This window comes from Alternaria infectoria (genome assembly GCF_024043175.1).
Source record: "Alternaria infectoria strain BMP 0036 chromosome Unknown scaffold_7, whole genome shotgun sequence".
Taxonomy (NCBI): domain Eukaryota; kingdom Fungi; phylum Ascomycota; class Dothideomycetes; order Pleosporales; family Pleosporaceae; genus Alternaria; species Alternaria infectoria.
In genome coordinates this window covers 1,131,251-1,159,137 of record NW_026250696.1, presented here as the reverse complement: position 1 = coordinate 1,159,137, position 27,887 = coordinate 1,131,251, and the positions used below count along the sequence as shown (strand labels likewise).

The 27,887-nt window shown below is 52.8% G+C and overlaps 6 protein-coding genes across 6 annotated transcripts; 3 read left to right on the top strand and 3 right to left on the bottom strand.

The window, feature by feature from the left end:
• Nucleotides 1-488: 488 nt before the first annotated feature.
• On the bottom strand, nt 489-3,911 carry J4E92_005257 (uncharacterized protein; the record flags this gene model as incomplete). Its single annotated transcript, XM_051496640.1, has 3 exons — nt 489-2,547; nt 2,664-2,903; nt 3,484-3,911. 3 exons carry the CDS (start codon nt 3,909-3,911, stop codon nt 489-491), a joined length of 2,727 nt encoding a protein of 908 aa, XP_051353360.1.
• Nucleotides 3,912-7,719: 3,808 nt separating this feature from the next.
• J4E92_005256 (uncharacterized protein) lies at nt 7,720-9,655 on the top strand (the record flags this gene model as incomplete). Its single annotated transcript, XM_051496639.1, has 3 exons — nt 7,720-8,071; nt 8,122-8,905; nt 8,959-9,655. The coding sequence occupies 3 exons, from the start codon at nt 7,720-7,722 to the stop codon at nt 9,653-9,655; spliced, it is 1,833 nt and encodes a 610-aa protein (XP_051353359.1).
• Nucleotides 9,656-10,324: 669 nt separating this feature from the next.
• Nucleotides 10,325-12,154, top strand: J4E92_005255 (uncharacterized protein; the record flags this gene model as incomplete). The annotated part of the gene is made up of 2 exons (XM_051496638.1): nt 10,325-10,689; nt 10,747-12,154. The coding sequence occupies 2 exons, from the start codon at nt 10,325-10,327 to the stop codon at nt 12,152-12,154; spliced, it is 1,773 nt and encodes a 590-aa protein (XP_051353358.1).
• Nucleotides 12,155-12,767: 613 nt separating this feature from the next.
• On the bottom strand, nt 12,768-16,413 carry J4E92_005254 (uncharacterized protein; the record flags this gene model as incomplete). The annotated part of the gene is made up of 2 exons (XM_051496637.1): nt 12,768-16,157; nt 16,210-16,413. 2 exons carry the CDS (start codon nt 16,411-16,413, stop codon nt 12,768-12,770), a joined length of 3,594 nt encoding a protein of 1,197 aa, XP_051353357.1.
• Nucleotides 16,414-17,006: 593 nt separating this feature from the next.
• Nucleotides 17,007-24,170, top strand: J4E92_005253 (uncharacterized protein; the record flags this gene model as incomplete). The annotated part of the gene is made up of 1 exon (XM_051496636.1): nt 17,007-24,170. One exon carries the CDS (start codon nt 17,007-17,009, stop codon nt 24,168-24,170), a length of 7,164 nt encoding a protein of 2,387 aa, XP_051353356.1.
• Nucleotides 24,171-25,629: 1,459 nt separating this feature from the next.
• On the bottom strand, nt 25,630-26,562 carry J4E92_005252 (uncharacterized protein; the record flags this gene model as incomplete). The annotated part of the gene is made up of 3 exons (XM_051496635.1): nt 25,630-25,869; nt 25,930-26,430; nt 26,479-26,562. 3 exons carry the CDS (start codon nt 26,560-26,562, stop codon nt 25,630-25,632), a joined length of 825 nt encoding a protein of 274 aa, XP_051353355.1.
• Between the last annotated feature and the right edge of the window lie 1,325 nt (nt 26,563-27,887).

The window sequence follows — 27,887 nt, the reverse complement described above, 5'->3', positions numbered from 1 at the left end:
ATCACCGTTTGAGCGCAAAGCTCTGGAGGCATAACTACGGAAAATTCATCATGTTCTGTCACGAAATAAAAGCATGAATCAAGCCACCGACTGTGCCAATCAACCGCAGATGATGCACTGATGAGTTTAGGGAAGCGAAGGCTATCGAGGTCGTGAGATGGATATACACCGAGCGGAACACCGAGACCTCTATACGCTACACCGCTGAACGCAAGAATGTACACAAATGGCTGGCCGATCCCGCGACCCATCACTCGAGTGCAAACGACCGTATCGATTACACCTGCGGATGTACCAACCTGATTGACAAATCACAAACAGAGGACACTGCCAGTTGCTGCGTACCTGATCTTGCCTATCTAGATGAACAAGTCGACTAACACACCAGCTGTTATACAAACTTCCGCACGTGGCCCAAGTCGCATTTCAACATGCACCAGTGCTTTGAACATTAACAACAAATAAACCACACATTCTCGTTCCATCACTCAAAACCACCTCCTCTGCTCGATCTTCGTCCACCACCGCCCCTTCTCACCTTCCTCTCTAGGCCCTACAAACTCCAACACCTGGTTGCCTCTCCCAATCCTGATATCCAAATCAAACATGTCGCTCGCAGTTCTCCTCTCTTCCTTTACACCCAGGCAGAAGCTCGCCCTCACACCCACACCGCCCTTTCTCTCTTTAGCCACGTCACTCAGGAACGGACCAATGTCACGCGCAACACGGTACGCGAGTGCAGAGGGTGTGAACTTGGTCCTGAGCTCTACAGCCCACCGATTGAAGTTCTGAGCACGTGGCACAACGCGTGGATTACCGAAGTTGGGGAACTGACCTGGGTCGACAGGTTGATCGTGCGTTGGCGACGCGGGAGGCGTCACAATGGTGAGTGCTGTCGAAGAAGGGGAGCGAGTGTCGATCCAAGACTGGATGATCTCCGTGTCGCGGTACGAGTCTTCGTACCAAGTCATCAGCCAGAATGAGATGACGAGTTGTTTGAGGTTGTCGAAGGAGCGGAGACCGGTGAGAAGAGGGTTGGTGATGGGTGTTGTGTAAGAGAGAATCGGGCATCCGTTGTAGCCGCAGATCTTGAGCTCTTCAACTGTAGACGCGTGGTGCAAGGCGACGGTCTGGAGAAGGGGCGCTTGGGGTGGCCAACCGTAGCTCGGTTCGAATGTAAAGTCCACAGGCATGGGGAATCCGCGGCGGTATGCGGCTAAGATGCCGGAAAGGTCTTCGTCTTCAAGGTTGTAGATAAACTCTGAGCCGGATTGCCCTGGGTCGATGGCGCTGAGTTGCTGTCCGCCGGCCCCCCATGTATTCCCTGCTGGGAAAGAAACGCCAATCATGACTATCTTCTTAAGCGGACACCAGTGTAGTGCTCGGAGTAGTTCACGCTTCTCGTCGCGTGGTATACCGCCTTCTAGCTTGATCTGCTCGACTTTTCGCATGTGAGGCACGAACTCGTCGATGAATCTTCGCCGCCGGGTACGTTCCTGCATATCTTCTGCCGTCCTGCATATCGCCGTGAATGGTTCCCCAGGTCCTGCATATTGCGTATCGATGCGAAGATCCGTGAGCGTTGTTGCTAAATGGGCGACCAGAGCTCGAGATCGATTTTGAATGTCAAGAGTTGGCTTGGTGTGGCTGTACATTTTGTCCATCGGCCAGCCCAGGCACTGTATCTTAGGATGCGCCTCGACGAAGTCCAGAAAAGGTCCTTCCATTAAATAAACATCCTTTGGGAGTACTGTGGGTGGTAAAACAGCATTGCGAATCTGGAATGCACGCAAGTGCGGGAAACGCAGCCTGCTTAGTGCAGAGAGAAATGATTCAGAGTCAGTGGTGGAACCAGCGAGTTCTGTATCTCTTCGACGCCAGTGTATCCAATCCAGGTTGAGACTGGTGAGATTGGATGCGGAGCACGCGATGAGCCATTCCATTGGGGGACTTGAGTCAGGCACGAACTGTCCAAGTGATGTAGGCTCGGAATGCACCGGATTATCATCGATGTAGTCTCTAATCTCGGGAAGTTCCTCCCACATGATAGCATCATATGCTCTGGCCTTTTCCGTTAACTCTTCTGTTGAAGATCGCGGCCAGCGTTCTGGCAGACCTTCGTGAGAGAAGTGGATAGTAGTTCCAACAAATCCTCCTGCGCCATTATGCATCTGGTAGTATTGTCCGCCACGGGAAAGCTTGAACTCGGAAAACTGTAGCCCCGGACATTGTGTTTGATCTGACATGTCCTTTCCAAGCCTGCGTAGCCGAATGCTCTCGAGCCCAGTAGCTTTGTTTGGTAGAAGTCGGCATAGCTCAGTCTTGTTGAAGCTGCAGCTCTCAAGCCAGAGTTTACGAAGAGGAACACGTCGTGGTCGACCTTGATCAAGGAAGCCAGTGACGAGTGCGTTCGTCAGCTTGTAGTGCCCGTATACAATGCGCAGTGTATGCACGTTGATCAGATTCCGTATGGAGAGCTTGAGGAGTATATGTAGTCGATCGTCTTGTGAGAGATTATCGGCGTCGAAGCGCATTCGTGGGAGTTCGCTGAATATGTTCGGAGACGGCAGGTGACATCGATGCGACAGTGTCTGGACCTTGGACGCGATCGTAGGGTTACTGACACGTTAGCATGGTTCTTATGGAAGACTTGAGATACCTACGTCGCAAGTATAAACAGTTTCTGAATGATGGGTGTGTCGTCGTGCTCATCTGGCTCTCCACGGCCGCGTTCACCCCATACCTTGTCTGTCTCTTCGTTTAAGTGCAGCTTCCACTGGTCGACCAAGCAGACATGACGCCACAATAGATCCGTGGCATGTTGATGGAATGTCTGGGATACTTGAGCGACGTGTTTGAGCGTAGGGGTGTCGAGGTAGGCAACGATGAGTTGGAGCAATTCGCTGGGTAGAGACTGTAGCTTAAAAACGAATTAGCTCATCTTCGCAAATGTAGATAAGGGTAGAAGACGCCGAGTACGCGCGCACTGTGGAGATAGCACGTGTAGAGCGGACCAGGCCTGGGTATCATTGTACATACAGAAAGTTGGCGTTCCTCGGCCCTGACGCCGGGTGGAGAAGGAGACATCATCTGGCCTGGAAAAGTACACATAGGCATCACAAGTGCTCATAGACGCGCATCGCGCGCGTATGCTGTAGTATTCAACTGCGCACGTGGGAGTGTTGTGAGCTGGATGCGTGAATTCGTCAAGTCTGGGCGGTGATGCGCATCGACGCCATCGGTGGGGTGCCACCCCACAAACCAAACCCCTGCCCAGCTGCCCAGCTGCCCAGCCATGTGAAAGCCTCGCACTTGACCGGCGCGACCTCCACCATCTTTGGACTGCATTTTGACTGTGACCGCTTGCATACCAAAAGCTGATGAATGGAATTCAAGAGGTAGCAGGCCCCGTGACCTTAAGCTTTCTCTTCTGTATTCTCCACCATGTCCTGTTGAATCTTCCGTTCCCGAAGCATCCTATACATGCCAATACTCGGTGCCACATCTTTGAAGCCATACATTGGGTAGAGTTTCTGTGCCATCTCTTCAGCTACAAGGCTCACATAGGCCCACGGTGCATGCTCATCCACGTAGTCCACAAGCTTCTGCATGATGCGCTTTCCCAGTCCTTTGCGCTGGTGGTCTGGGTGCACCGCCACGTCCACCAAGATGAGGAACAGCGACCCGTCGCCGACCAAACGGCCCATTGCGATGGCTTCCTGGCCCGGTCCCGGAGTCTTGTCGTCAAGCATATGTTTGCGCTCATAGCCGACGATGCAGCAGAAGGAGTTGGCGAGTGACTTAGGTACTGCTTCCATGGGTGGGGGTGTCATGCCAGCGAGCTTTCGGAGATCGTGGTACGTTTGTGGTGTCGGCAGACCTTCGAGGATGACATACTGTGATTCGGCCATTGTATGATAAGATGGGTGAGAGTGACAAGCTTCTTTTTCTGTAGGTGCGAATGCCTGATGTGCAAAGTTCCGGAGTTAATATTTCGGAATGAAGTGCGGAGCAACACAGGCTGGCACGCCTGACGCCCTTTCGCAGCGTTGTCCGTTGTTCTTTCCTGATGTTGATTCTGATAGAAGCTATCGATGTTTCTGAGTACTTCGGGCGCGATAGTCTCAAAGTCTAGTCGCCTCGCTCATGAACAGCAGTACCTTCCACTTGAAGATGAACTGCACTTGCGCCTTCGACACGGCGTAAAATCATGAGACGACAATACAAATTCGCACGTGACCGCGCCAAACATCCAGCGGCCTTGTTCTACCTCATTTGCAGAGGGTAGTGAAGACAATCCGATGTCTCTCGAATAGACTTTTGTGGAAGACAAGTATTTCGAGCTTCAACCCTGACAGGTTGCTAGAAGTATATGTCTTATTACCAGACATGACTCCTTTCAAGCGCTGATCAACCAGGCTATCTTCTGCGCTGCTAAAAAGAACCTCCATATACCATATACCTTCATATGTGTCTCAGTCTAACACATGAATGCACAGGCACGTAGTTCTCTACTCTCCCATAGTTCAAAAGCGATGTACCCGGAGATCACTGGAACGTCAGTGGATTCTAGTACAGCGCTGTGATATGCGCTATCTTTGCTGTTCCCAGGAGCATCGAAAGGAGAAGTATCCTTGACGACAACCAGACATGAAATCGGTGACAGACGACATGTTGCACAGACACGTTCGGACATCTGCGACGCACAATGCTGCGGTGCAAGGGCATACCAGGCTGCAACCGTTGGTTCATGGTATTCATGTAGCAATTTACCACCATGATGATAGCCATTGCTTGGGCTTTGTATCTATGTGGTGGGCTCACAGTCTACGTCTGCACGCCTTGCATTAGCCACGAGAATTGTGATCACAAGCATGGCGTAAGAAGATAGCGGCTGTGTCTTTAGGTCGCCAATGATTGATCAGGTGGCCGCCGCTGCAGAGAGCGAATTACTACGCTCGGTCACTACCTTGCCTATCACTTCTGTAGGGGGAGTAACTCTAAGCCCTACGGTCAATATCAGCGGTCTGGAGACAACACGAACGGAGTGAGTGGTCAGCAGACGTTTCCGCAAAGAAGAGAAGAGGTAACTTATGTACTAGCAACACCACGGGCTTGTTGAAAGAGTTCTGATAAAGAGCAAAATGCATCACTTCCTGACGTGATAGAGGTTCAAGCTGATAGCAGATGGCAGCTGCAGTTGATCGTGTGCCGCGCGTTCTCGCCGAAGGCTGTGTTGACGATGCTCCCCAACCGCCATAGAATCCGAGCTTGCGTATCGCGGTATGTCGTTGAAAGGTGACATTGTCATGGGCCACGGAAAAGTCGGGCCGCGCGTTCCACGGCCCCGTATCGGATGATATCCTGAAGTCGTGTCTAAGGTAGTGCGACATCAAAGCAAAGCAAAACTTGGTCAAGATGTGTAATACTGCAGATGTAAAGATTACCCTGCATAAATACGGACTTGAGATGAAGCCTAAGCGTTCTCGAAGCTGCACGATTATGCAACGTCGAGATGTTGTAATGCCTGTGGTCGTGCAAATTGTGATAAGCTCAGTGCACATGACGTGGTGTTTCGTTCCAAACTTAGCCTTGGAACTCATCGGAACCTGGTTGTTGGGTACGTGACGCGCAGGAATGACTGCAAGCTCGAAGATGCTGAGCAGCGGTTCTCTTCGAGTCAGCATCGTGTGACGATATTTGTCACCTCAGCCGCCGCACTATTCAGTGGGTTGGCAATTTTCTAGTTGGGGTTCTGGTATATTTTTGCAGTTGGGCCCGTAGAACCAAGCGACTCGTGGGGCTGACTTCGACCTGGAGCTCGTTGCCTAGGTGCATCTCCATGTTAACCTGAGAAGGTGGCGATTCGATCGTGGTATCTGTGCCTATGCAGACGAAACATCTGGAGTTTGCGCGTCGAGTGAGGACCAGCCGATCCGGATGTGGTGTGTTCTGCGAGGCCGTTGTGCGCCGCGAACTTGGCACAGAGCTCAAGCCATATCATTCGACGCAAGTGAGCATGTTGGGGTCGTCTTCGATGAGTATATCGGCATATCGGCAACCGCTATGTGATAGAACGATGTTCGTAGCACCGGCCTAAAGAGTTACGGAGACAGCTGTAGTAAGTCGGTACCTGGCTAGTACGAGTACACACTAGCCGGGAACTGCTGGTAAAACAGCGGGTGAGCTACTTGCGCGATCCCTAGTGGAAACACAATCATCACTACAAATAGTACAATGATCTATCGTTTCAAGGAGTGATGTCGCAAACATAATGACTTCATGCTTGTCCTGAGGAGCACGGAGCGAAAGCGATCTTACTTTGCTTCGAGACAGGTGTTTCTGTCATACACGCCACCGTCAAGATATGCAGACTTCGGCGCGGAGGAGGTCGCGGTCGCCGACGAAGGCTTTGCGCCTGGGCGTGGGTGAGACAATAGGCTCAGGGTCCAATGCAGGGCAATATGACGTGACTGAGCAGGAGCGATGAGAAGCCTCCATGCGAAGTTGGAGGGAAGGCAGAGAATCTCAGGCGCGCCGGACTTGCAACGTCGGCTCTCCTCACTTAGATAACATCCAGGGTTGACGCTTTTGGGAAGAGGACGCGAAGCGAGCAGGGGCTTTAGGCTGATGGTCGCAAATGGGGCGATCCGCACGACTGCCGGACGATCATTGGTTTTTAAGGCCTCTGAAAATAGATTAGCCCCATATGCAACAACACCATCAGCACCGATCATCATCCTGACACACGACAGCCAACTGTCACAATACTCGTGTTTCCAAGACGGCCGCATCCTTCGGATTCATCGCCGAGCTCGTCAGTTCAGCCCACCCAGCCAGCATCAGCTGTACCTCTTGCCATCTCCTAGGGATCCCCGGTGGCAACATTGCGTGTGCAATTCTCGCAAAGTGTTACACGTGCAATACAACCCGTATCTGCTTACTGAGTTCAGGCAGAACATCCTTAGAGTAATGGCTTTCTAGCTTTGACAAATTGTCTTCTTGCGACTATCTTCGGAACGTCTGACGAGTCAGTCACTTACCGGTGACCAGGACAGCAAGTTGCCCAGAACGATGCGGAAAAGAACATCGTCGATGTATACCTTTCCAATACTGCGGCTATCAGCGATCGCCCTGCAGCTTTCCTCAGGATGTTCCTTATCAGCTTGGTCCTAAGCAAGCTAAACGAAAACGGTCGCGGAGGATTCACATACTATGCCTGCCTTGGCACTGATGCTGCATACTCAGCGCAGCCAGAAAACTCGTGGTCCTTGCAGACCAGTGAGCTGGTCAAACAAGCGAGGCTACTTTTTGTAATCACAGGCGTCATGCTTGTTAGAGGACATGATCCACTCTCTCGGCTCTGACACGCAGCGTCCCGTAGCTGCGCACGGAATATCGGTACTCGAAACTATCCACAGGAGTAGGCTTACATGCTCAGGCAGTGACCCTCCTGCCATGGAACTTACAGGTGCTATATGTAGTGCCTCATGCACCCGCATCTCTTCTTAAGGCTGCACATCTTTCGTAACCCAACTTCTTGGTCCTCGTCACGCTGGGTGTGATTTCTTTTCCTACGGACCGTTTGCCATTATGGGGCTTCCTTCAATATTACTAGCGGTAGCTGTTCTTGGTGCATATGCACTCTACAGGTACTGGGATTCATCTCGTCGTCATAGAATACCGACAGGCCTAAAGCCTCTACCAGGACCCAAAGGTATGGATCTTATTTCTCCGTCACATCGCATAGGCGAAGGTCTACTGCTGGACCCTGATGATCATAAAAGTAACTTGACTAACCAACATATACTAGGCTACCCCATCCTCGGCTCAGTACCTGAGGTGCCTGAGAAGAACGGTTTCATCAAGTTCGCGGATTGGGGCAAGCAATATGGCCCGATCTATCAATGCGACCTGGCTGGTCATAACCATGTCTGGATATCTAGCGATCAGATTGCAAAGGACTTGCTTTCGAAAAAAGCGGCCATCTACTCCGATCGACCGCACATTCCCTCTTTGATCGACGACAACCGTTCAAGCGCGCAATATCTCCCGCTTCTCAGTCGAAATGGTAAGTCACATTAATAAACGCCCAAGACCCCAGTGTCTAACGCTTTCCAGAGGGCCATACTCGTCAACGAAAGTTTGCGAACATCATCATGCGTGAATCGGAAAAGGCTGCGTTCCATCGATACCCTGAAATGGAATCAACACGCATGCTGACCGAGCTATTGGACGCACCTGATCAATACAACAACATCCTTGAGTCGTTCATCTCTCGCGTCACCTGTCGACTGGCCTGGGGCCACAGCGAAGGTAGTGACGAGCTGAAGCAACGCGCACGCGAACTTCTCATCGGTGTCTCGCCCACTGGTTCTCTGAGCAACAAGCTTCCATTCCTCATGTCACTGCCAGACTGGCTCTCCCCACCCAAGGCTTGGGAGAGGCGACGCGCGACAACTGAGCGAACATGGTTCCAGACCATGCAAGAACAAGTCGTGAACGATGTGCAGTCTGGACAAGCAGCCCCATCTTGGATGAAAACCTTCCTGGACGGTCGTAGCAAATGGGGATTCAAATCCGATACCGAAGGCGCATATGCTGTTGGCATGCACGGTATCGCTGGAGCTCTTACTATCGCCGCTCCAATGCAGACGTTTTGTCTGGCTATGACACACTATCCACAGTTCTTGCCGTTGTTACACAAGGAACTCGATCGTGTCTGTGGAGACCGGATGCCACGTTCAGAAGATAGACCCAATCTTCCTTTCTTGCGAGCCATCATTCGCGAGTGCATTCGATGGCGCCCACCAGTCCCCACTGGCATTCCCCACTACCTGATTCAGGACGATGAGTACAACGGCTATCACATTCCCAAGGGCAGTACCATTCATCCTTTGGAGTGGTAAGTTCACCTGTATCCTGACCGGTGTAAACTATTCTAACATGCTTCCTTAGGGCCATCTCCCGCGACCCTGATCTATACCCGGATCCAGAAACCTTCAACCCTCTTCGATGGATCAAACCAGAGTACCCCACCTACCAAGAACCTCTTTCTCAGTATCCAACTATAATCAACTCGTCACAATTCGGGTACGGCCGGAGAACTTGCACAGGGCAAGCTGTGGCAGATGAGGATCTACTGATTGGCATCGGTGCTATTGCGTGGTTGTTTGACATCAAGAAGTCATCAGGCGATTCCATAATCATGCCGGCTATGAGCCCCATGAGGGCGGAACATACGATTGGCATGAATGAGAAGGCCACCATGCCACCTGAGGAGCTCAACACAAGTCTCAACACAACTGAGCCAACCATGGCAGAAAAGATCCTTGCAAAGTTCACATACCCTGGATCTAAGCCAACAAACGACGCAACACTGGAGAAATCAAAGCCCGCTGAGCTGACCAGTCAGCCTTTGGAATGGGGCGACATCACCAAAAAGCCCGAAGACCCCACACTCGACTACTCCATCCTGCTCATCGCGAAGCCTATTCCCTTCAAATTTGATCTCAAGCCCCGCGACACGGTGCGAATAGACACGGTCCGCGACCTCTTCAGGGAAGGCGTCGAAAAAGGTGACTATCCCGAAGCGAGGGGATACTGGGGTGCAAACCAGGGACGTGATATGCCTTTGGGCTGGGCCAAAGTTTGAGACACGCTGTTCGTGATTTGCAAGCCCTGAAGATGCAGGCTTACTTACCCTTGTGCGGGGACCCGGTGCTGACCCTGCAGCGCTGATCATGGGTATATAACGGCGACAATAATAATTCGTTTGGAGGGATTTTGGCCTCCCAGGTGCGGTTGAGCTATAGCTTGCTCCCGCGTGGCTGGGGGGAAGGCGATGCCATCGCGGTCGCTACGTTGTTATGATCTGGAGATACTCTACCAGCTTTCCTTAGTATATACCACATGTCTCCTTGACTTGAACCTTCAATACCCAATACGAAAAGTAATCAATAATGGCACGGTTTGCATGAGTTGATCCATGGAGTAAGAAGACCCTTGCCTGACAACTGACACATGTTGGCATACATCGGGCGAATGCGGAAAGCACGTTGCAGCTTACTCTAGACTTGACTCTTTCGTCGCTGACCATCACGGCCTGGACGGCGTTGGGCTGAGTGCGGACACGTTCTGGGTGCGACGCTGCACACGTGATGAGACCAATCTGCCGCCACACCCACCAGCCACAGCTCTGACATCACGCATCTTCGGACCGAACGGCCGCAACGCGACATCGCCCTTCCACAAACACCACACGACATCTCAATGCGCCCACGATAGTCCTGCTAAGCTCACCGCGAGCACGAATCGCGCAATCATGTTCGGCCTCCAATTCACCGCCACGCGCACGCAGATCGCATCGTACCTCTTCGGCGTGGCGCTCTTCAGCATAAGCTTCCTCGTCTTCCTCAATAGCTCTATATCCTTTGTCATCACACAGCGCATCGGCCAATCGCGCAATGTCGGCGATGCGGTCGGCACGCTGGGGTTTGTGGACGAGCTGGTAGCGCTTGTTGCGTGTCCGGCGTGGGGACTACTGAGCGACCGCGTGGGTGTGAGGAGTGTTGCGGTTATGGGATACAGTATTGTAGGTGTTGCGCTGTGGGTCCTTGTGCAGGCGCGAAATGTGTATCCGGAGCTGTTGCTTGCGAGACTGCTGTTCAGTCTGGGTGGAAGCGCGACGTAAGTTTCGAGAAGTTGAGTTGTTTGCACAGGTCGTTGGGGCTAATGTTTGAACAGCGCGACTATGGTGACGGCGATTCTGCCCTCGATGACTCTCGTCAAGGATGTCAAACCCGATCCGCGATCGCCGACGCGGAGCCGTGGCAGGTCGCATGCGCCAGCTGCTTCGATATCGTCCGAACTCACTATTACGCCCGCGCGTTTCCGCTCCAATTCTCCGGAAGATCATACACAAGACACACCTGCGAAGAAGAATTCGGGCGCATCTACGTCACAGCTTGCTGGTTTGGTGGGCATGTTCACAGGCTGCGGCGCTTTAGTCGCACTGTTCGTCTTCCTACCTCTGCCAACACAGTTTCAAAATGCCGGCGAGCGTCCTGCAACAGCTGTAGCAGACGCTTTCTATGTTGTAGGGGCCATCGCTTTTCTTGTGGCACTGGGCTGTTTCTTCGGCTTGCGCCAACTACCGGGCGAAGAAGCGAAAGACTGGAAGCGCCTTACCAGCAGAGGCGACTACAAGGACGTAGACTCTCATCTGACGCGCGACGTCGTACTATCATACCCTGGTCTCTTCCTGGAAAGTGTCCGTCTTGGCTTCACCTCCCCAAACATCGGACTCGGCTACGTCGGAGGATTCGTCGCGCGCGCATCTTCAGTCGCTATATCGCTCTTCATCCCTCTCTTCACAAACCACTACTTTCTACAGACTGGTCGCTGCAAAGTTGATTCCAACATTCCCTCTGACATCAAAGTCGCTTGTCCTGAAGCCTACAAACTTGCAGCGATGTTAACAGGCATCAGCCAGCTCATAGCGCTCATGTCCGCACCCCTCTTCGGCTACCTTTCCGGTCGATTCCCACGATACAACATCCCCTTGCTGGTAGCAGCTGTATCCGGCATAGCAGGCTACTCGGCCTTCGGATCGCTCACGAGCCCAGACTACAAGAGCGAGGACGGCACAGGCGCGATCTTCTTCATCGTAGCTTTACTAGGAATCAGTCAGATTGGTGCCATCGTTTGCTCCCTCGCCCTCCTCGGCCGTGGCATCAACAACGATGAACATGGCTCCGCGACAGATCTCCACAATTCGGCTTCTGCGTCCATCGGAACAACGTCGCATCCATCCGCAGGCGCCACACCACCACACAGCGCACCCATCACCCCTCTGGACGAGAACGCTCCTTTGCTTCCAGAACACATACAATCTTCCCGCTCGGCCTCCGCGTCAAGACGAACGTCATCGCATAACCACATCAAAGGCTCGATAGCGGGCACGTACAGTCTGCTGGGTGGCTTTGGTATCTTGCTGCTGACTAAAGCGGGTGGTGCGTTATTCGATAGTACTGGACCTGGTGCGCCGTTCTACATGATGGCTGGGTTCAATGCGCTGCTTCTGGTGGTTACTGTGGGTGTCAGTGGGTTGCAGGGCGTGAGGAGGTGGAGGATGTCGGCGTCGGGAGCTTAGGGCTGGCGTGTGTGTTAGCATATGTATGGTATGTGTACGAAATGGGATGGTAACAAGGCGTTTGATGGGGTTTCACTGGCTGTTAGGTCGGATATGGACGAGGCGGGGAGTATATACCCTCTTGCAATGATATTGGTAATCGAACGAGGACACGCATAGCTCTCGGTGATTAGATCACAAAGGAGTGCTCCTTGTGAATCTGTCAAATTGCTCGCGACTTGATGGTCGCTAATCCATAATTCCTCGAATCGCTCTAGCAAGGCCTCAACGTCCCAGGGCACTCTATTCAAGCTCTAAAAAAATAAGAAGCTTCGATGTCCTAAAATACAAACCGTCCATTCAGTCCGAGCAATCTCCAACCATTTCCCATCCTCTTAAGCCATATCCAAATCCAAACTATCCAAAACTCTCTCACTTCCCACCCCTCCACCCCATCTTCCCCAGCACATCCCCCCAATCCAGCACATCAACCTTGCTCCTCGGCGCATCAGCCACACTCGGTCTACCAGCCAGACTCTGTGGCCACGGTTTCTTTGGATCGACCTAAAAGGAAACACACATACCTTAGCCCATTGTTCTCTTGCAAATGACTTGATACGGGGGGTTTTCTTTGTCACTTCTTGGGCTTGGGACTCACTTCAGTGCTGCCGGTCCATGAGGCGCTGCGTTGCATGGCGAAGACGAAGTCGCGGTATTTGTCGCCGGTGCTTGTGGTGGTGGGGGCTGGGTCGGTTGGGGTGGTGGTGTTGGAGGTGGAGTTGTTGGTGGAAGGTTGGCGTGTGGGTCGGGTTGTGGAGGGTACCCGTTTCGTGGGATTTGGTGGGCGTGGCTGGGGCCGTGATGAGGATCCGGATGAGGGCGAGCTGGGTCGGAGAGGGCTTTGGGCGTGAGGACGCGGGTCTGTAGGAAGGGACTGGCGCGGACGGGAGTGGGCGTTGTTGACGCGGTCATGTGTGGGTTTCTTGGGCTGGTTGAAAGAACCTGGCAGTGACTTCCTTATTGGCTTTGGTTTCGGGGCAGACTGGACTTCCCGTCTAGACTCGGCTGGTCTTGCAGGTGGACCACCACTAAGCTCCTCCAGTGCCCTTTCCAGCGTCTTCGTGTTCTTAATAATGCCCTCTTTGTACAAGGTATCGCGGACATCGTTCTTGTAGAAGCGATGGTATGGCTCCGGATCTTCTCCTTGACCAATACAGTCCATGGCGTACTGTCTGTAGTCTGTCCGGTTACGTATGATGAAGTCGTCCCACTGCCATTTCGGTACCATCTTGTCTTCCTGTTCCAGTTGATACATCTGCGTGCATTGATTTCGAAAGTGCTTCTCATCGCCATCATATTGTGGATAGGCGGATTTGAAGGACTGGAAGACGGTTTGAACATCATCTCGATCTACTTGCTTTGAAGATGCTGGTGGAGGTTGCATAGGTATCGGGATGGGACCACGAGATCGATTATCACGGGAGCGGCCTTGTGACTGAGGATGTGTTGTGGGCGGCTGGGAAGCTGGGTTTGCAGCGGGCTTTACTTGTCTAGGACTCGGTTCGTCATATAGATCCTGATGCCGAGGGGACATGCTGGGCGATGGCTCCTTTTTCTCCACTTTCACAGCACCGTCAATATCCATTGCGTCTGAATCTTCCGTGGCAAATCTGCTCGTAGTCTCAGGTCGACTGTCAAAGCTTGTGCTAGAATTACGTTGCTCCCGCCATCTGCGTAGAGAATCGTCTCGTTCTTTGAGTAACGCAGCCACTGGGTCGATTGCAGACGGAGCCTCGTCTCCAAACCCGACAATCTTGATTTCGCGTCTCTTAGATTGTCGACGTTTGCTCTTGGTCGGCGAACTAATAAGCTTGCGCTTGGTGGATTGTGAAGCGAGGTGAGGTAATGCCGGTGATGACTGTACGCCACGGTTTTCCGGCAATAGATGCGTAGATTTGGTCGTTGCATGGGAGAAAGATGTGGACTTCGTCCCTTGATATAGCCTGTGTTGCGATCGCTGTGCAGCAGCCGTCTCGCCATTGAGATCTTGTGCGTCTGGGATATGGTCTAGCATCTCTATGTCTCCAGCGTCATCGCCGTTGGGGCCTTGAAGTACACTGCTAGGCACTTCAACTCCCTTGTGCTTGTCGCCTGAACTTTGCATGACCCCAAGCTCGGCAAGATCAGAGAGACTAGGCGTATCGTATGTACTATGAACTATCGATGTAGATGATTGTTGTTTTGGCTCGCCGCTTGAGCTTTGGGCGCCTGGGGCATTCTTGCCTTTTCCATATGGAGTTTCTTTCACTTGAACAACTACAGGCGACCGCAAGGGATCAGACTTTGGAGCATTCCCGATTGCCGATGTCTCTCTTCTGTGCCGTGTAAGATCTTCGCCCAAGGCTTGTGGAACGAATTCTTCCATGTTCATTTCATCGTCAGAATCTGCGGGTGCAGCTGGAACGGGTGGCGAGGATGATGGACCAGTTGGCTCGTCGTCATCTGAAATCTCGACGACAGAACGATTTTGTGACTGCTTGCTGGCGGACATTGGCTGTGACGCAGAATCCTGTTCTGAATGAGATGCGGGCTTCTCGATGCTTGAGTCAGGAGGAAGTTCTTGGTGGACTCTTGCTGGACGTGGTGGAGGCTCCGGGGACGTACTCCAGGACCTCTCCCTACCGGCATCACTGTCGTCTTGAGTAGTCACGGGCTCATCATCTTTTGTCCTCGCAGATCTGTCATTTTTGGTAAAGGCAGGTTCATCATCTTGCGTCTTTTGGGGCAGAGACTCGGGCGATGGATCGACAGTCTCTGCAGACGGATCTGGGTCCGATTCATCGTCAGTTTCAGCGCCAGCTCTCTCGTCAGCCATTCGATGACAAGCCATGAGTATTGATTGCGGCATGTTTCCAGCCTGGAAAGGCTGAACCCCGGGTTGAGGTTTTAGCCAACTGGTTTCCCTGTCCAGACAGTTCCGCTGGATTCTAGGTACCTTTAGCGTCTCGCTATTGAAGATCAAGTCTGCCATCCAAGAGCACGGAGGCATTGTCTCATTGTCATCCTCAATCAGACTTTGTTCAATGGTTTGCTCCTCGGTTCGAACGTCTTCGGTAGCTTTTGCAGGTTCGGGCGATATCTCGCGGACCCTCTTGACCCTCTTCCTCCCATGATTGGACACAGATGGCGAGGGCTCTTCATTCCCGGCTTCTGGTCCGGACCTTTTTGACTGTTGCTGCAATGCATCTGACGGTGCTTCGAGAGATTCATTCACAGTCGGCGTATCGTCACTTTGCTGCTTACCGAAAGCTGACTGCACGAAACCGCTTGCAGAGGTCGCTCCAGGTTTGCGGGCGTTTGAATTGGAAGATCTGCCGATCAGGCCTAGCAGTGTTTCTTTCTTCTCGTAGTCGGTGTTAGCAGCACCTGGCCGTATCTCTTTTCGTTGGGTGTTACCGCCTAGGACTGGCTCCAGCCGGTTCACTCCTATGACCTGTGGCTCCTCGTTGCCTACATGAGGACGGGATGGGAGAGGCAGTTGGGTTCCAAATGGCAGTTGGGTGCCCATCACCTGTGATTGGAGCTCGTTGCCATGCGGCATGTTCCCATCTGAACCCATGTTATCCGCCGTAGCGTCGTCGACTGCTTCTAGGTCCGTTTCCTCAGCACCAGATGCCAAGCATCGGCGGTCCTCTCGCTCGCGGATCTGGCGCAGCTGCTCTAGCAAGACACCGATCTGGTCGCAAGCATGCAGTGGCCTCAGACTCTCACGCTTCAGATTCTGTACCCGTTCGCGGTTATCGCCCAGCCAATCGATCCGATCTAGTATCAAGCGCAGTCTTTCGCGCGACGGGCCGTACGAGGTAAGGCGGATAGTGAAGGTGCGGACGGCTACTGTGGTGCCGATGGACAGGTGCGGTAGCGCGGGGAAATCTTGGTGGAAGTTCCGAGCGCAGGTGGGCGTGAATTGGGAGAGGATCTGGACTTGGCCGTCGGTGAGTGTAAGAGGCGCGACCTGGTACAACTGACGTTAGATATGGCAGCAGCGATGGCGCAGTATCACCTGCCTGGAGTACCAGCAGTGCGCTGTTGCGGTCAGAGTGGACGTAGTTGATGATATCCAGAGACGATCCGTTATCGTGGTACACGTCCCACTGCCTATGCAATTGCGCTTTAACCCCAGACCGCTTCTTCTCAAAGGTGTCCTGGAGCCACTGGTTGCCTAGCAGCAGCTGGGACTCGAACGTTTCTTCAAGCCAGGCGCTGAGGCGAAGGGCCATGCAATGGGATGTCGCGGCGCCAGTGGGAGACGCGACGCGTTCTGGTCCCGGCGAGATGTGCGGGGAGGAGGAACAACAAGCCGTGTGGAGACTCGTGGAGAGAACATAATAGAGTCCTGTCTAACTGAGAATAGCGGCTGATGCTTCACTCGTCCAGCCAGGCGCGTTTGATCTTGGACCACCATTCACGGCGGCTGCATCTCGTGGCTGGAGGGCATGAATTCATGCCGAGGGACGTGGGGGCGGAACAGCGAGCGGAATCCCTTGGCGGCTGCGCGTCATGGCCCGCCGCGTTTCCTGCATGCCTAGCTAGCTGTATGCACCTCGTGATGCTCCAGCTGCCAGTGCCGTCGTAGCTGACTACTGTCGGCGACTGGAATCTTCTTCCCCATTCCCATGAAGCCGAAGCAACACACGTGTAACGAATCATCCGCCATCCTCGACTCCACCTCGCTGTCCGCCAGACTACCTAGGCATGATCCCACCTGAAGCCTGATGCTGTTCACCACAGGCCACTGTCGGACGCCGATCCGTCTGGACACACTCGATACTTCCTACTGCACCCGCAGACTGCAATTCTTCTGACGGCAGCCATGTCCAGAGACTCGCGGCGGGGCTCGCTGCAGCCGCCTTCGCTCTACCAAATGCATGCCCAGGCATCACGCTCCGACACGCTCACCACCTTCGACGACTTCACTGTGCCACCGGCCCCGAGCTCAGTTGGCGAGCCCAAGGGCATAGACTTGGTACAGGGTGGCTTTAGTGGGCTGTACAGTCGCCTGAGAGCTTCTGTAGGAGGCGTCAGAGAACAATCACAAGATGGCAGGAGCGGGACTTCGCCGGCCTCAAAGTCAGCGGCTGTCACTCGAAGCCCAGGGGGGACTTCCGTGTCTTCACCCGTTGTCACTTCTAGGCCGTCATCGCGCATGCAATCTCCAGCAACAGCCAACTTCCCTGACGCCCTGCCTCCCTCCCGCGACTCCAACATATCTAGTACTACGCTCTCCAGTAAGACGTCCATGAATGCGTCCAAGGCTTCCCTCGGTACTGCGCGGTCCCGGAACTCAATGACCCCGAGCGTCGACACAGGGCATACAGCAAAACACGACGAATCCTCGATTCTGAGCCCTATGGGCCCACACTCTAGGAGCCAAAGCACCTCCACCGTCGACTTACCAAGAAGCAACACGCCGAGAGATCCTGCGCTAGGAACCCAAAGGCTAGATTCCCCGCGCTTCGCTCCAAACCGCGACAACGCTACTAGGAGACAGAAGGGCGACTTTGACCTGGCAGGTCAGGAAAGTGACGATACCGATGACGATGACATGGTGCTCGTGAAAGGCGAAGGTCAAGCGGGTGATGGCGCCACTTTCAAGGCCGGGTCAGACACCCCGCGCGAAAGTCTGAGCAGGGTCAGCTCCCGCGCCGACAGCCAGTATCAACCCACCCGCTCTGCGCCTAACAAGCCAAGGGAACAGCCTGAGAAGTCCCCGGAGAGGATTCAACTCGGTCGCAACAACACCGCTAGCTCCCAAACTACCATACACGCACCGGAGCCGCAGCGTCCCCCCATGCTCCATGTCGGTCCTTCACACCTCCCAGGCTACCGGCCTTCCAGGGCCTCTTCTTCTGACGGGTTGAGTTCTATTATCACAACTTCCACGATACGCACTCCTGCTGTTGCTCCTATCGAAGAGATTCAGCGACAAGCCCAGGCTGCGCCTGCGGTACACAACATGTCGAGAAGCACTTTCACTCAAATGCGAAGAAAGATCCTAGACCGCGAGTTCTGGATGCGAGACGAAAATGCTAAAGCTTGTTTCAGCTGCGGTGATGCTTTTACTACTTTTAGACGTAAGCATCACTGCCGTACATGTGGGCAAATCTTCGATTCCAAGTGCACGTCTATTGTGTCAGGTAAGATATTTGGACAGCAAAGCAACCTGAAGGTATGCAAACCATGTGAGGGTATCATATACGGCCATGACGATGACTCTTCCGACTACACTGATGATGGCGACCAAGCCTCTCTTTACGACAACGGGGACAGGACTCAGTACTCGGACGACGACGAGGCTGATCATGTTGAAAGTGATCATACAAAGATCGGAACACCGACCATCAGCATCCCCATGTCTCGGAAGGTGGGCAGTGAAAAGAAACGCCGGTCACATGTCATAGAACTTGGTCCTCAAACTTTGACCCGTCCGAGCTCGTCGCGATCTCTGCGGTCTCTGGGCGGGAGACCCCGTTCGTCGAGCCACAAACGACACCCTTCCAAACACCAACACATGCGTAATGTCAAGCATGACGATCGCGCGCCCTTCCATCAGTATCACGATAACTCACGCAGTCAACCAAGCCTGTCGGCCTTCCACCACGATAACATAATCGACCCAGATCTTGCTCCCTTCATGTCGGACGAGGGCTCGAGCGAAGAAGATCACGCCAGCATCTTCGCGACTCTGAGAGAAGATCCTGCGGCTGGCGCGAATTTGGATCATGAAAGAGGTGGTTTAGGTGGTCTGTTGGCAGCCATGAGAAAAGGAAAGTCAAGGGCTGGTGATAGGAGTGTCATAGGCGCGGGCCATGCTCGAGATGCAGATAACATTAGCATCACAAGCCGCAACGGAAATCGACCATCTCGACGAAGGAATCTGAGCGTAAGCAGCATAACTCACCGAGCCTCCCCAAGGCGATCGAAAAGCAACACCCTGCTAAGACCTTATACCGGCTACGGCGGTAGCGGACCGGGAACACCACAACTCCAGCCGTCTCCTTCACCAACACCACCCGGAGGGAGAATCACCCGTAGCGCATCAATGCAGGGTATGACACCCAAGGTCGAACTCAACAAGGCCAGTCTAGATCATGCACGAAAGCTCCTGATACAGATGTTGAACGACGCTGGAGTACCGCACGCGTCCAGTTGGGAAAAGGCCTTGATCCCGATCTTACGACAGTGTACAGATGACGTCAATCCTGATGTAGATAGAGGAGATGACATCGACGTGAGGAACTACATCAAGTTGAAAAAGATCCCGGGTGGTAAGCCAAAGGACACCGCATACGTATCGGGAGTGGTCTTTACCAAGAACGTTGCCCTGCGGAGTATGCCGCGCAATATACCCAACCCAAGAATCGCCATCATCACTTTCGCTATTGAGTATGCGCGACACCAAACACACTTCATGAGCCTTGAGCCCGTCATCGCTCAGGAGCGGGAATACCTTCGTAACCTCGTAAGTCGTATCGCAGCTCTCCAACCTCACGTCCTGCTCGTACAACGTAATGTGTCTGGCTTGGCACTCGAATTCCTGGAGAAAGAGGGAATTGCCGTAGTCTACAACGTCAAGCCTACAGTACTGAACGCTGTCGCGCGATGCACAAATTCGAAAATGATCTCATCCGTCGACAAGTTGGCCATAGACCCAACCCATCTTGGGTCTTGCGGCAGGTTTGATGTCAAGACCTACGTGCACAAGAATGCAAGGAAAACCTACATCTTTCTGTCTGGGTGCCAAAAAGAACTAGGCTGCACAATTGTTCTACGAGGTGCCGAGAGTCATAACCTGGTCAGGTTGAAACGCGTTACTGAGTTCATGACGTATGTCGTGTACAATCTTCGGCTCGAGACTTGCTTGATGCGCGACGAATTCATAGATACACCAACAGCATCCATTACTGGTACTCTCGCCTTGGACCGCCAAGATCAAGACGGCTCACGAACTCAAAGCGGTGGAGACGATACCGCTTCTCAGCCTCCTAACGCGTTGCATGATGGGAACGACCTGCGATCTAGCGATGCTGCACCCTCTTACTATAGCGACATGGTCGAAAACCACCGAACAAAGATCCTCTCTTCTTCGCCATTCGTCAAATTCATGCAACCTTATCTGCTCGAACAGGCCCGCCAGTATGAAGCAAAGCTTGGCCATCTGAAGAAGCTCAAGAACCAGTACACTGCTGATGAAAGTGACGAAAAGCCCGGTGAAATTGGCCAGAAGTTCGAACTCGTACAGCCCGAGATGGTCCACACCGTGGTGGAGAAGGCTTCAAAGCAAGTTCGGGAATTCTTATCTGCAGTGCATGCATCAGAATACGACAAGGCATTGAATCAGTACCTAACACAGAAGCGACAGTGGGAGCAGTATCTCTCGGGTAACACGGATCTCTACGACCCGTTCAACCACCAGAAGATCGCCGTACTCTACAGTGTTGTCAATACTGTAACCTCAACTCCCTGCATCGGACCAGAAATCATCGCGCTTGGCTTTTACCAAGAACATGATTACGACGATGGCTTCACGCCAGACTGCACATTGGGCCAATACGTGGAGGACTTGTGCACTTCAGCCAGTGTTGCTTGTGAAGTGGGCAATTGCGACCGGAGAATGCTCGATCATTCTCGGCAATACGTGCACGGAGAAGGTCAGATGACGGTTATTGTCCAGAAGCACCCACCGAAGCTGAAAGGCATGTATCAAACCATTCTCATGTGGAGCTGTTGCCGAATATGTGGCCAGGAAACGCAAGCTTTTCCCATGTCGGAGTGGAGTTGGAGATACTCTTTCGCCAAATACCTCGAGTTGACTTTCTGGAGTACCAAGCTGCATCCACGAGCGGGTATATGTCCCCACGACATTCACAAGGACCACGTCCGCTACTTCGGCTACAGCAATGTTGCTCTGCGTATCCAGTATGACCCCGTACCGATGTACGAGGTCATCGCTCCCAAGCCGAATGTGACCTGGAAAGTGGATAGCGACCTAAGATTGAAGAATAGCCAATATTTGATGATCGAGGATAAGTTGGACTGCTTCATGGACTCGCTTCGCGCTCGTATCCAGGGGATTCATGTTGAAGATGTCATTCCAGAGAAGGTGGATGTGTGCCGCAAGGAAGTTGAGATACTTCTGAAACGGGCGAACGAGGAACACGAGTGGCTGAAATCCAAGCTCCAAGACAAGTACATGAACTCCAAATACTACGAGATCATCCCTATGAATCGCGCGATCCGCGCCATTCAGGAAAAGGCAATCGCTTGGGATGTGACCTTTCTGGAGTTCGAACAGCAGTTCTTCCCGTCCGAGCGAGATATCAGGAGGTACGCGAACATGCAGCTGAAGAGATTTTTGGAGCGGGATGAGTCTACGAGCTCTTTGGCATCTGTGGACGAGGGCGGGGAATCAGGTGCGGACGATTCGTACATCGATGAGAAGGATGAGTCGATTGCGTTATCGCCGAGACCATCTAATTTGTCACCAGAAATGGCCCGCGACATGTTGAGCTCCGTTGTCAAAGAAGAGAGTTCGACTAGCGATCAGCCTGTGGACGGGGGAGAACAGACGTCTGGACCCAGCACGCCCCCTCTGGCCAAGCCTAGTTCAGACCTGCCAATCCAGACCCCACGGGAGGCACTTGAACGGGAAGACGTCCGTCATTTGGATCTCGCAGTGCCGTCCAACTATCCTGAGACCCCTGCAGTCGCAAACGAAGAACTGACCAAGACACCAACTGTTGCTTCTGATCCTAGCAAGTTCGACGAGGGGTCGCCTACGCCTACCAGTCTTCCCCGGGTAAACCCGATTGATAAGTCGCTTGCTGAAGCTATTGAGAACATGCCGAGTAGCCCATCACCCCTGCCGTCAGCTTCGAACATCACAGTTGAAAGCAAAATCCCGCGGCTGGTGGAACCTGGTCGACGTGAGGCGCCGGCCCGTCCAACAGCACTTGTGAGAACACAATCTCAGCCTGGAAATATCGCTAAACATATTGGCCCTTTTCCAGGCTCATCGGTCTCCAACAATGCGCCCACTAGTCCGAAGCCGAACTCCAACGACTCTACAAAGGCTTTTGAGCGTATGACAGAGCGACTTGGGCTAGGATTGTCTACCCCAAAGCAATCCAAGTCCTCATCTCGCATACCTCGATCTATACCCTACAAGAGTCAAAACAAGGTATCGAAGATTGCGCAGCATTTCGAACAGCTGTCACGGGAATTCCAGAACCAACGTATGCGCGAAAGACGTAATGATCGAGCTAGACAAGTGCGTGCGTTCCCACTCGCCTCCTCTAAACCGGTTGTCGAGGTGTACAAAAACGTTCATGACGCTGTACAAGAGAATGAGGATTCTGATGAAGATCTGCGTACTCCAACTCCTCCTCGGGCAAGTCTAGACAACAGTACACTTGGCGACAGCACTTTCACAGAGCACACTGGTGACACAACAGCGTCACAATCGCCGGTGGAGAGGCGACACCCTCATGATGAAATGGCCCAACTTCCCAGCAGCGATGAGTCGCCCAAATCACCAAGCCACTTCCCATCAGATCCCGAGAACGACATCAGTGATACGGAGACGACGCCAGAAGACATTCCCCTACCGGAAAGCCTCGCTGGTTCTCAACTTCTGAGTCTAAGTGACTCGCAGCTGGAAAACTCTCTTGAGCTCCCCAAACACGAGAAGAACACGTTACTCAAGATTCTTACCAGTTTCTGGTCCGAGCGATCAGCAAGTGGATGGACGCCGCTTGAGTATCCATTTTCACAGATCGAGCACGTCTGGGAGAACTCGGATATCATCATCCGGGAAGACGAACCCAGTTCCATTATTGCATTGGCGCTGTCGTGTCCAGATTATGTTGCCAAACGACAAACCTTCCGCGATTTTACTTCAAGTGATGGCGTTATGGAAACGTTTGAAGAGTCAGTCGAACGAAATCTGCTGCATGAAGAAAACCACAACATCCGGTACAGTTTCACCAATCGTGGGGTAAAGGCGCACTGCAAGATTTTCTACGCCCAATCTTTCGACGCACTCCGCCGCAAATGCGGTGTGGCAGAACGCTTCGTGGAGTCCCTCTCCCGCTGTTCGAAATGGGATTCCAAGGGCGGGAAGTCCAAGTCAATCTTTTTGAAGACCCTCGACGACCGATTTGTCCTGAAGTCACTCTCTCCAGTCGAAGTTCAAGCATTCTTCAAGTTCGGCCCTAACTACTTTGCCTTTACGCACCAGAATCTCTTCAAATCGCTACCCAGCGTCATCGCTAAGATGTTTGGCCTTTTCCAAGTCCAGATCAAGACACCCACCGGTCGTGACTTTGACTGGTACATGCTTGTTATGGAGAACCTATTCTACGATCGCGAACCGAATCGCCGCTACGATCTCAAGGGCAGTATGCGCAATCGCAAGATCCAAGCCACTGGCGAACGAGATGAAGTTCTTCTCGACGAGAATCTTGTTGACATCATCTACTCTGAGACACCCATCTTCGTCCGTGAGCACACCAAGAAGTTGCTCAAAGCAAGTGTGTTCAACGATACGCTTTTCCTATCACAGAACAACGTTATGGACTACTCTCTCATGGCAGGATTTGACGACACACAACGCGAGATCATCGTAGGCATTATCGACTGCATTCGCACCTACACTTGGGACAAGAAGCTAGAGAGTTGGATCAAGGATCGCGGCAAGAACAAGCCTACCATCACGTCGCCGCGTGACTACAGGAATAGATTCAGGATTGCGATGGAAAAGTATATCCTCCAAGCGCCCAATTGCTGGCACCAATTCAGTGGTAGGCTCGTTGGACAGAGCGTCGATGGACGAAGGGCGCTGGTTGAGGACAGAAGCAGTATGGAGGCTGGGCACAAGAGGGGCGTCAGCGGTAGTAGTGCGGCAGGATCGAGTACGGTAATGGACATGGGACGCACGTTGGCGTACGGTGATGGCCGTAATGCTCGGAGGGCATGATTTATGTTAAATTGATGACCATGATTCTGTTAGGTAGCATAGCGCGGGGGTATGGAGTTCTAATCTGAATACGTGTAATGACCAGGCCTAATGTGACAACGCGCGCCCATGCAAAAAGCTGCATGTGCATACCACCAAAACAGCAGACTTACGCTTCCACTAACTCTTCTTATCCCTCTGATCCTTCAACAACGCTCCAACAACGCCTTCCACACTCTCCATCTCCTCCTTCCCATTCCTCTCCACAACATCAGCCAACCCATTAAATACATCCGCAATCTCCCTGAATACACTTGCCTCACCCGCCGTCCCACCTTCCGTTCGAAAACACTCACCAATTTGCATCATCTCCTCCACCCAGCGATAAGCCTTCCCAGTACACCCCACCACACTCTTCTCTGCCTTCTGCCTCGTACCCGGACTATATACGTCAAGATAATCACGCAGCGGATCCAGCACACCCAGCGACTCCGCTGACGAGAAAGATTGCAGCGCCAACGCCGTAAACCCTTTTGATAGCGCTGCGAAACAACATTTCAGCCCGGACGCTGTCCCGACTTCCCCGCCGAGATACCGCGTGTTAAGTACTTCAGCTAGATGGGCCCCGGAAATGGGTGCAGAGTCCAGAGGATGAGGTCCTGATACCGGGATACCGGGTCTTGTCCAAGCACTCTGTTCTGTCTGTGACGGCGGCGGCGCTGGTGGGCCACCGATAATGCCCCCGTCTACAAACACAACATCTTTCTCATTTTGCTCAAACAGTCCCGCTACCCCCCTCACTGTGCCCGGACTAATAGCATTCAGATCCAAATACCACACCACACCCTTCTCCTTCTCCCTCCTCTCGCTCTTACACTTCTCTGACTGCAGCGCCGATACCACGCGTTTCGCCGTTGCCACGGCGTCACGCGGTGGCACGATACTCAATATATAGTCTGCATCTGCGACGAGCTCCTCGTCTGTAGCATAGAGGTGTATGCCAGCGGATTCCGCGCGCGCTTTTGTGGCGGCGCTGCGGCCGCTGATGTTGGTTGTTATGCGGTAGTTGTGCGAGGTGAGGAGTGCGGCGATGCCGAGGCCCATTTGCCCGATTGAGATTATGGCTACTGTGGCGAGGGGGGTGGACATTTTGGAGAGCGAGGTGGTGTTGAGATGGGTTGGTTTGGTTTGTCGTGTAACGGTACTGGGATGAGACGATGATGTTGTTGGGGTATCCATGGTGGGGTGGGTGAATGCTGACGGGAGCTCTAACGCGGAGGGGTTAGCGGAGTGTGGGGATGGGAATTCGGTGCCGTTGAGCGCTGACAACGTCGCAGAGCTTGATTATGGAAAGTGCATGTTCATAACACTGGTTTTTTGCTCGAATATGATAACTCCGAATAGGGATGATTGGCATCCTATACCTAGGTATGGTCTCTCTCATAAAATTCTCCACGACTACGCCTTCGCGTTCCGGCACTCAGAACGGCTTCAACGAGTTCAAGCTCTTAGACTCAACTTGATATCCATCAGCCTGGTAACCACTGGTAAAGTAAGATGCCGCCTGTGTGTTTCCCTTCATAGTCCACAGCATCCAGTTGAGGATCGCCTTGCCGAAACGGCCGCCATTAGCATCGCCGAGTGTACCGCCGTGGCCGACGGGAATGTTGCCCTTCCAGGTTGGAACACCAGCAGGCATGTTCTTGTAGTCACGCTCGCCCTAGAATCCTTGTTAGTTCATCTTGCACACAACAGAAAGGAGCAGGTAAGGAGAACTTACGTTTCCGTAAGCGATGTCGCCTGAACCACCCAAGACGAAAAGCACTGGCTTCCTCCAGTTACTGGCCGCAGTGTAGTTGGTCAGTAGACCTGAGCTGATGATTCCGATGGTGTCGACGCGGCTGTCCCAGATGTTGTCGATGGCTTCGACGCCACCGCACGAGAAGCCTGCGGCCATGATCTTGCTCGCATCAACGTTGGCATAGTTTCCTTTGCCGGCGTTCTGGGTGACCCAGTCAATGGCCTGCCTCATGGTCTGAGCATTGGATGTACCGCCGCCGTTGGGGCCACCCTCAGCAATAGCCAGGAAACCGTAACTGGCGATGTTCTGCAAGAGAGCCGAGTTGGAGCGGCCGTCGGTGCTACATGCACCGTTGCCCCAGACGAGCACAGGGAGCTTTTCGGAGCCGGTGCTCTTGGTTGGGTAGTAGATTGTGTGGCCTTGGAGAGAGCTTTCGGTCTTGTAACTGCCCGGAGCATAGGGACCTGCGCCACTGCCTTGCTGAGCAGATGTCAGTAGAGCCTTTTGGGTAGAAGTGGTGTTGGTTACCTGTCTGGCCTCTAGGTTGAGCGGTGTTGCGACACTGCTTTCAACGCACAAAGCCGCAACGGCAAGAGTGAATGAGTACTTCATGCTGCTGGATGCGAAAGAATCGAGGAAGTCGCAGAACGAGCTGATGGAGATGTAGGTAATTGAGTCAAGACCAAGGCATGTTATATACCAAAAAAACGTCCCTATAACACTAAAACGTCCCCATTGTACCAAAACGTCCCTATCGTGCTAAGACGTCCCCAATACACTAGAAAGCCCTTGCATTCGTCCTCCATCACTTCTTGGCTGCCCACCGCAAACTCTCGTCTGCAACCATTTTGATTGCAAAGGGATAAAATCATCGCTCCAACCACCAGTAAATGTGGGCTTGATATATTCTATCGGGCCTATTACGTCGGGGTGAGGCTCTAGTTGGGCCTTTTGTTATAGATGGATCCGGGGTGAAAAGGTCACACATGCTCTTTCTGGTATGCGATCGTGCGCTAGCTAAGAATGTGTGCTTCAGCTTAATATATGGTGGGTCGACGTTGTCTTGGCCGGTGGTTAAGCTCCCTAGTCAGGTGCCGGATGAGCTCCTCGGGAGTCAAATGCGAGATCGTGCATCGGGGGATAGTATGTCGATTGCGGGGAAGCACATCGCGTATCTTTATTTGTATGCCGGCTGATGCAAACGTGCAAGCATCATGTTTAGGCGAGGTGGTGTCGAGTGTATGTTAACAAACATATACAGCTTGGCGCACTGGTGTTTTGCCATTGCGTCACGGTACTAATGCATGGTAGCGAATGTCCTCAACGCTGATTGACGGTATCGGATGTATCAAGATCTAAAAGGCTAAAACTGCGATCGCGAATGCGAAGAGGTGGGCAAGTCGTCAATTTTGGCGGTTATGACACCGTCGTCATTGTCACTCATTGCCGCAATGGACTTCCAAGGTTTGTATAACTCATCCGTTCTCAACCGCCGCTAAATCGAGGATTTCATCTATATTGTCTGCTGAAACTTGTGCGCTGTGGTGAAATCTGTGTGTGCATAGCCTGCCGCCTGTACAACGGCCCACAAAGATGACGAAGAAGATCCATCAGGGTAACCCTCCAAATCTCCGATAGATCTGACCGAGGTCTTGGAACACATGAACTAGATATGTTATTCTTGGCGTTCATCAGCTCTTTCCTTAGATGCTTTCACCCGTGTACCCAGTACCATGTCTGTCGAAGATCTAGTCCACCTCTTTTGATAATTGCTTGGCCGCGACATGGACTATTGGTCTGGGCACACAGCGGCCGCCGCCTGGTTCGCACAATCGTTGCCTCCGTGCTGCCAGCATTGACTCTGAACGCCATTGATAGTGAAGAAAGTACTGTAGAAGCACTGCGCCATGTTCTGTGTCGCGTTCTCGCAGCGGTAA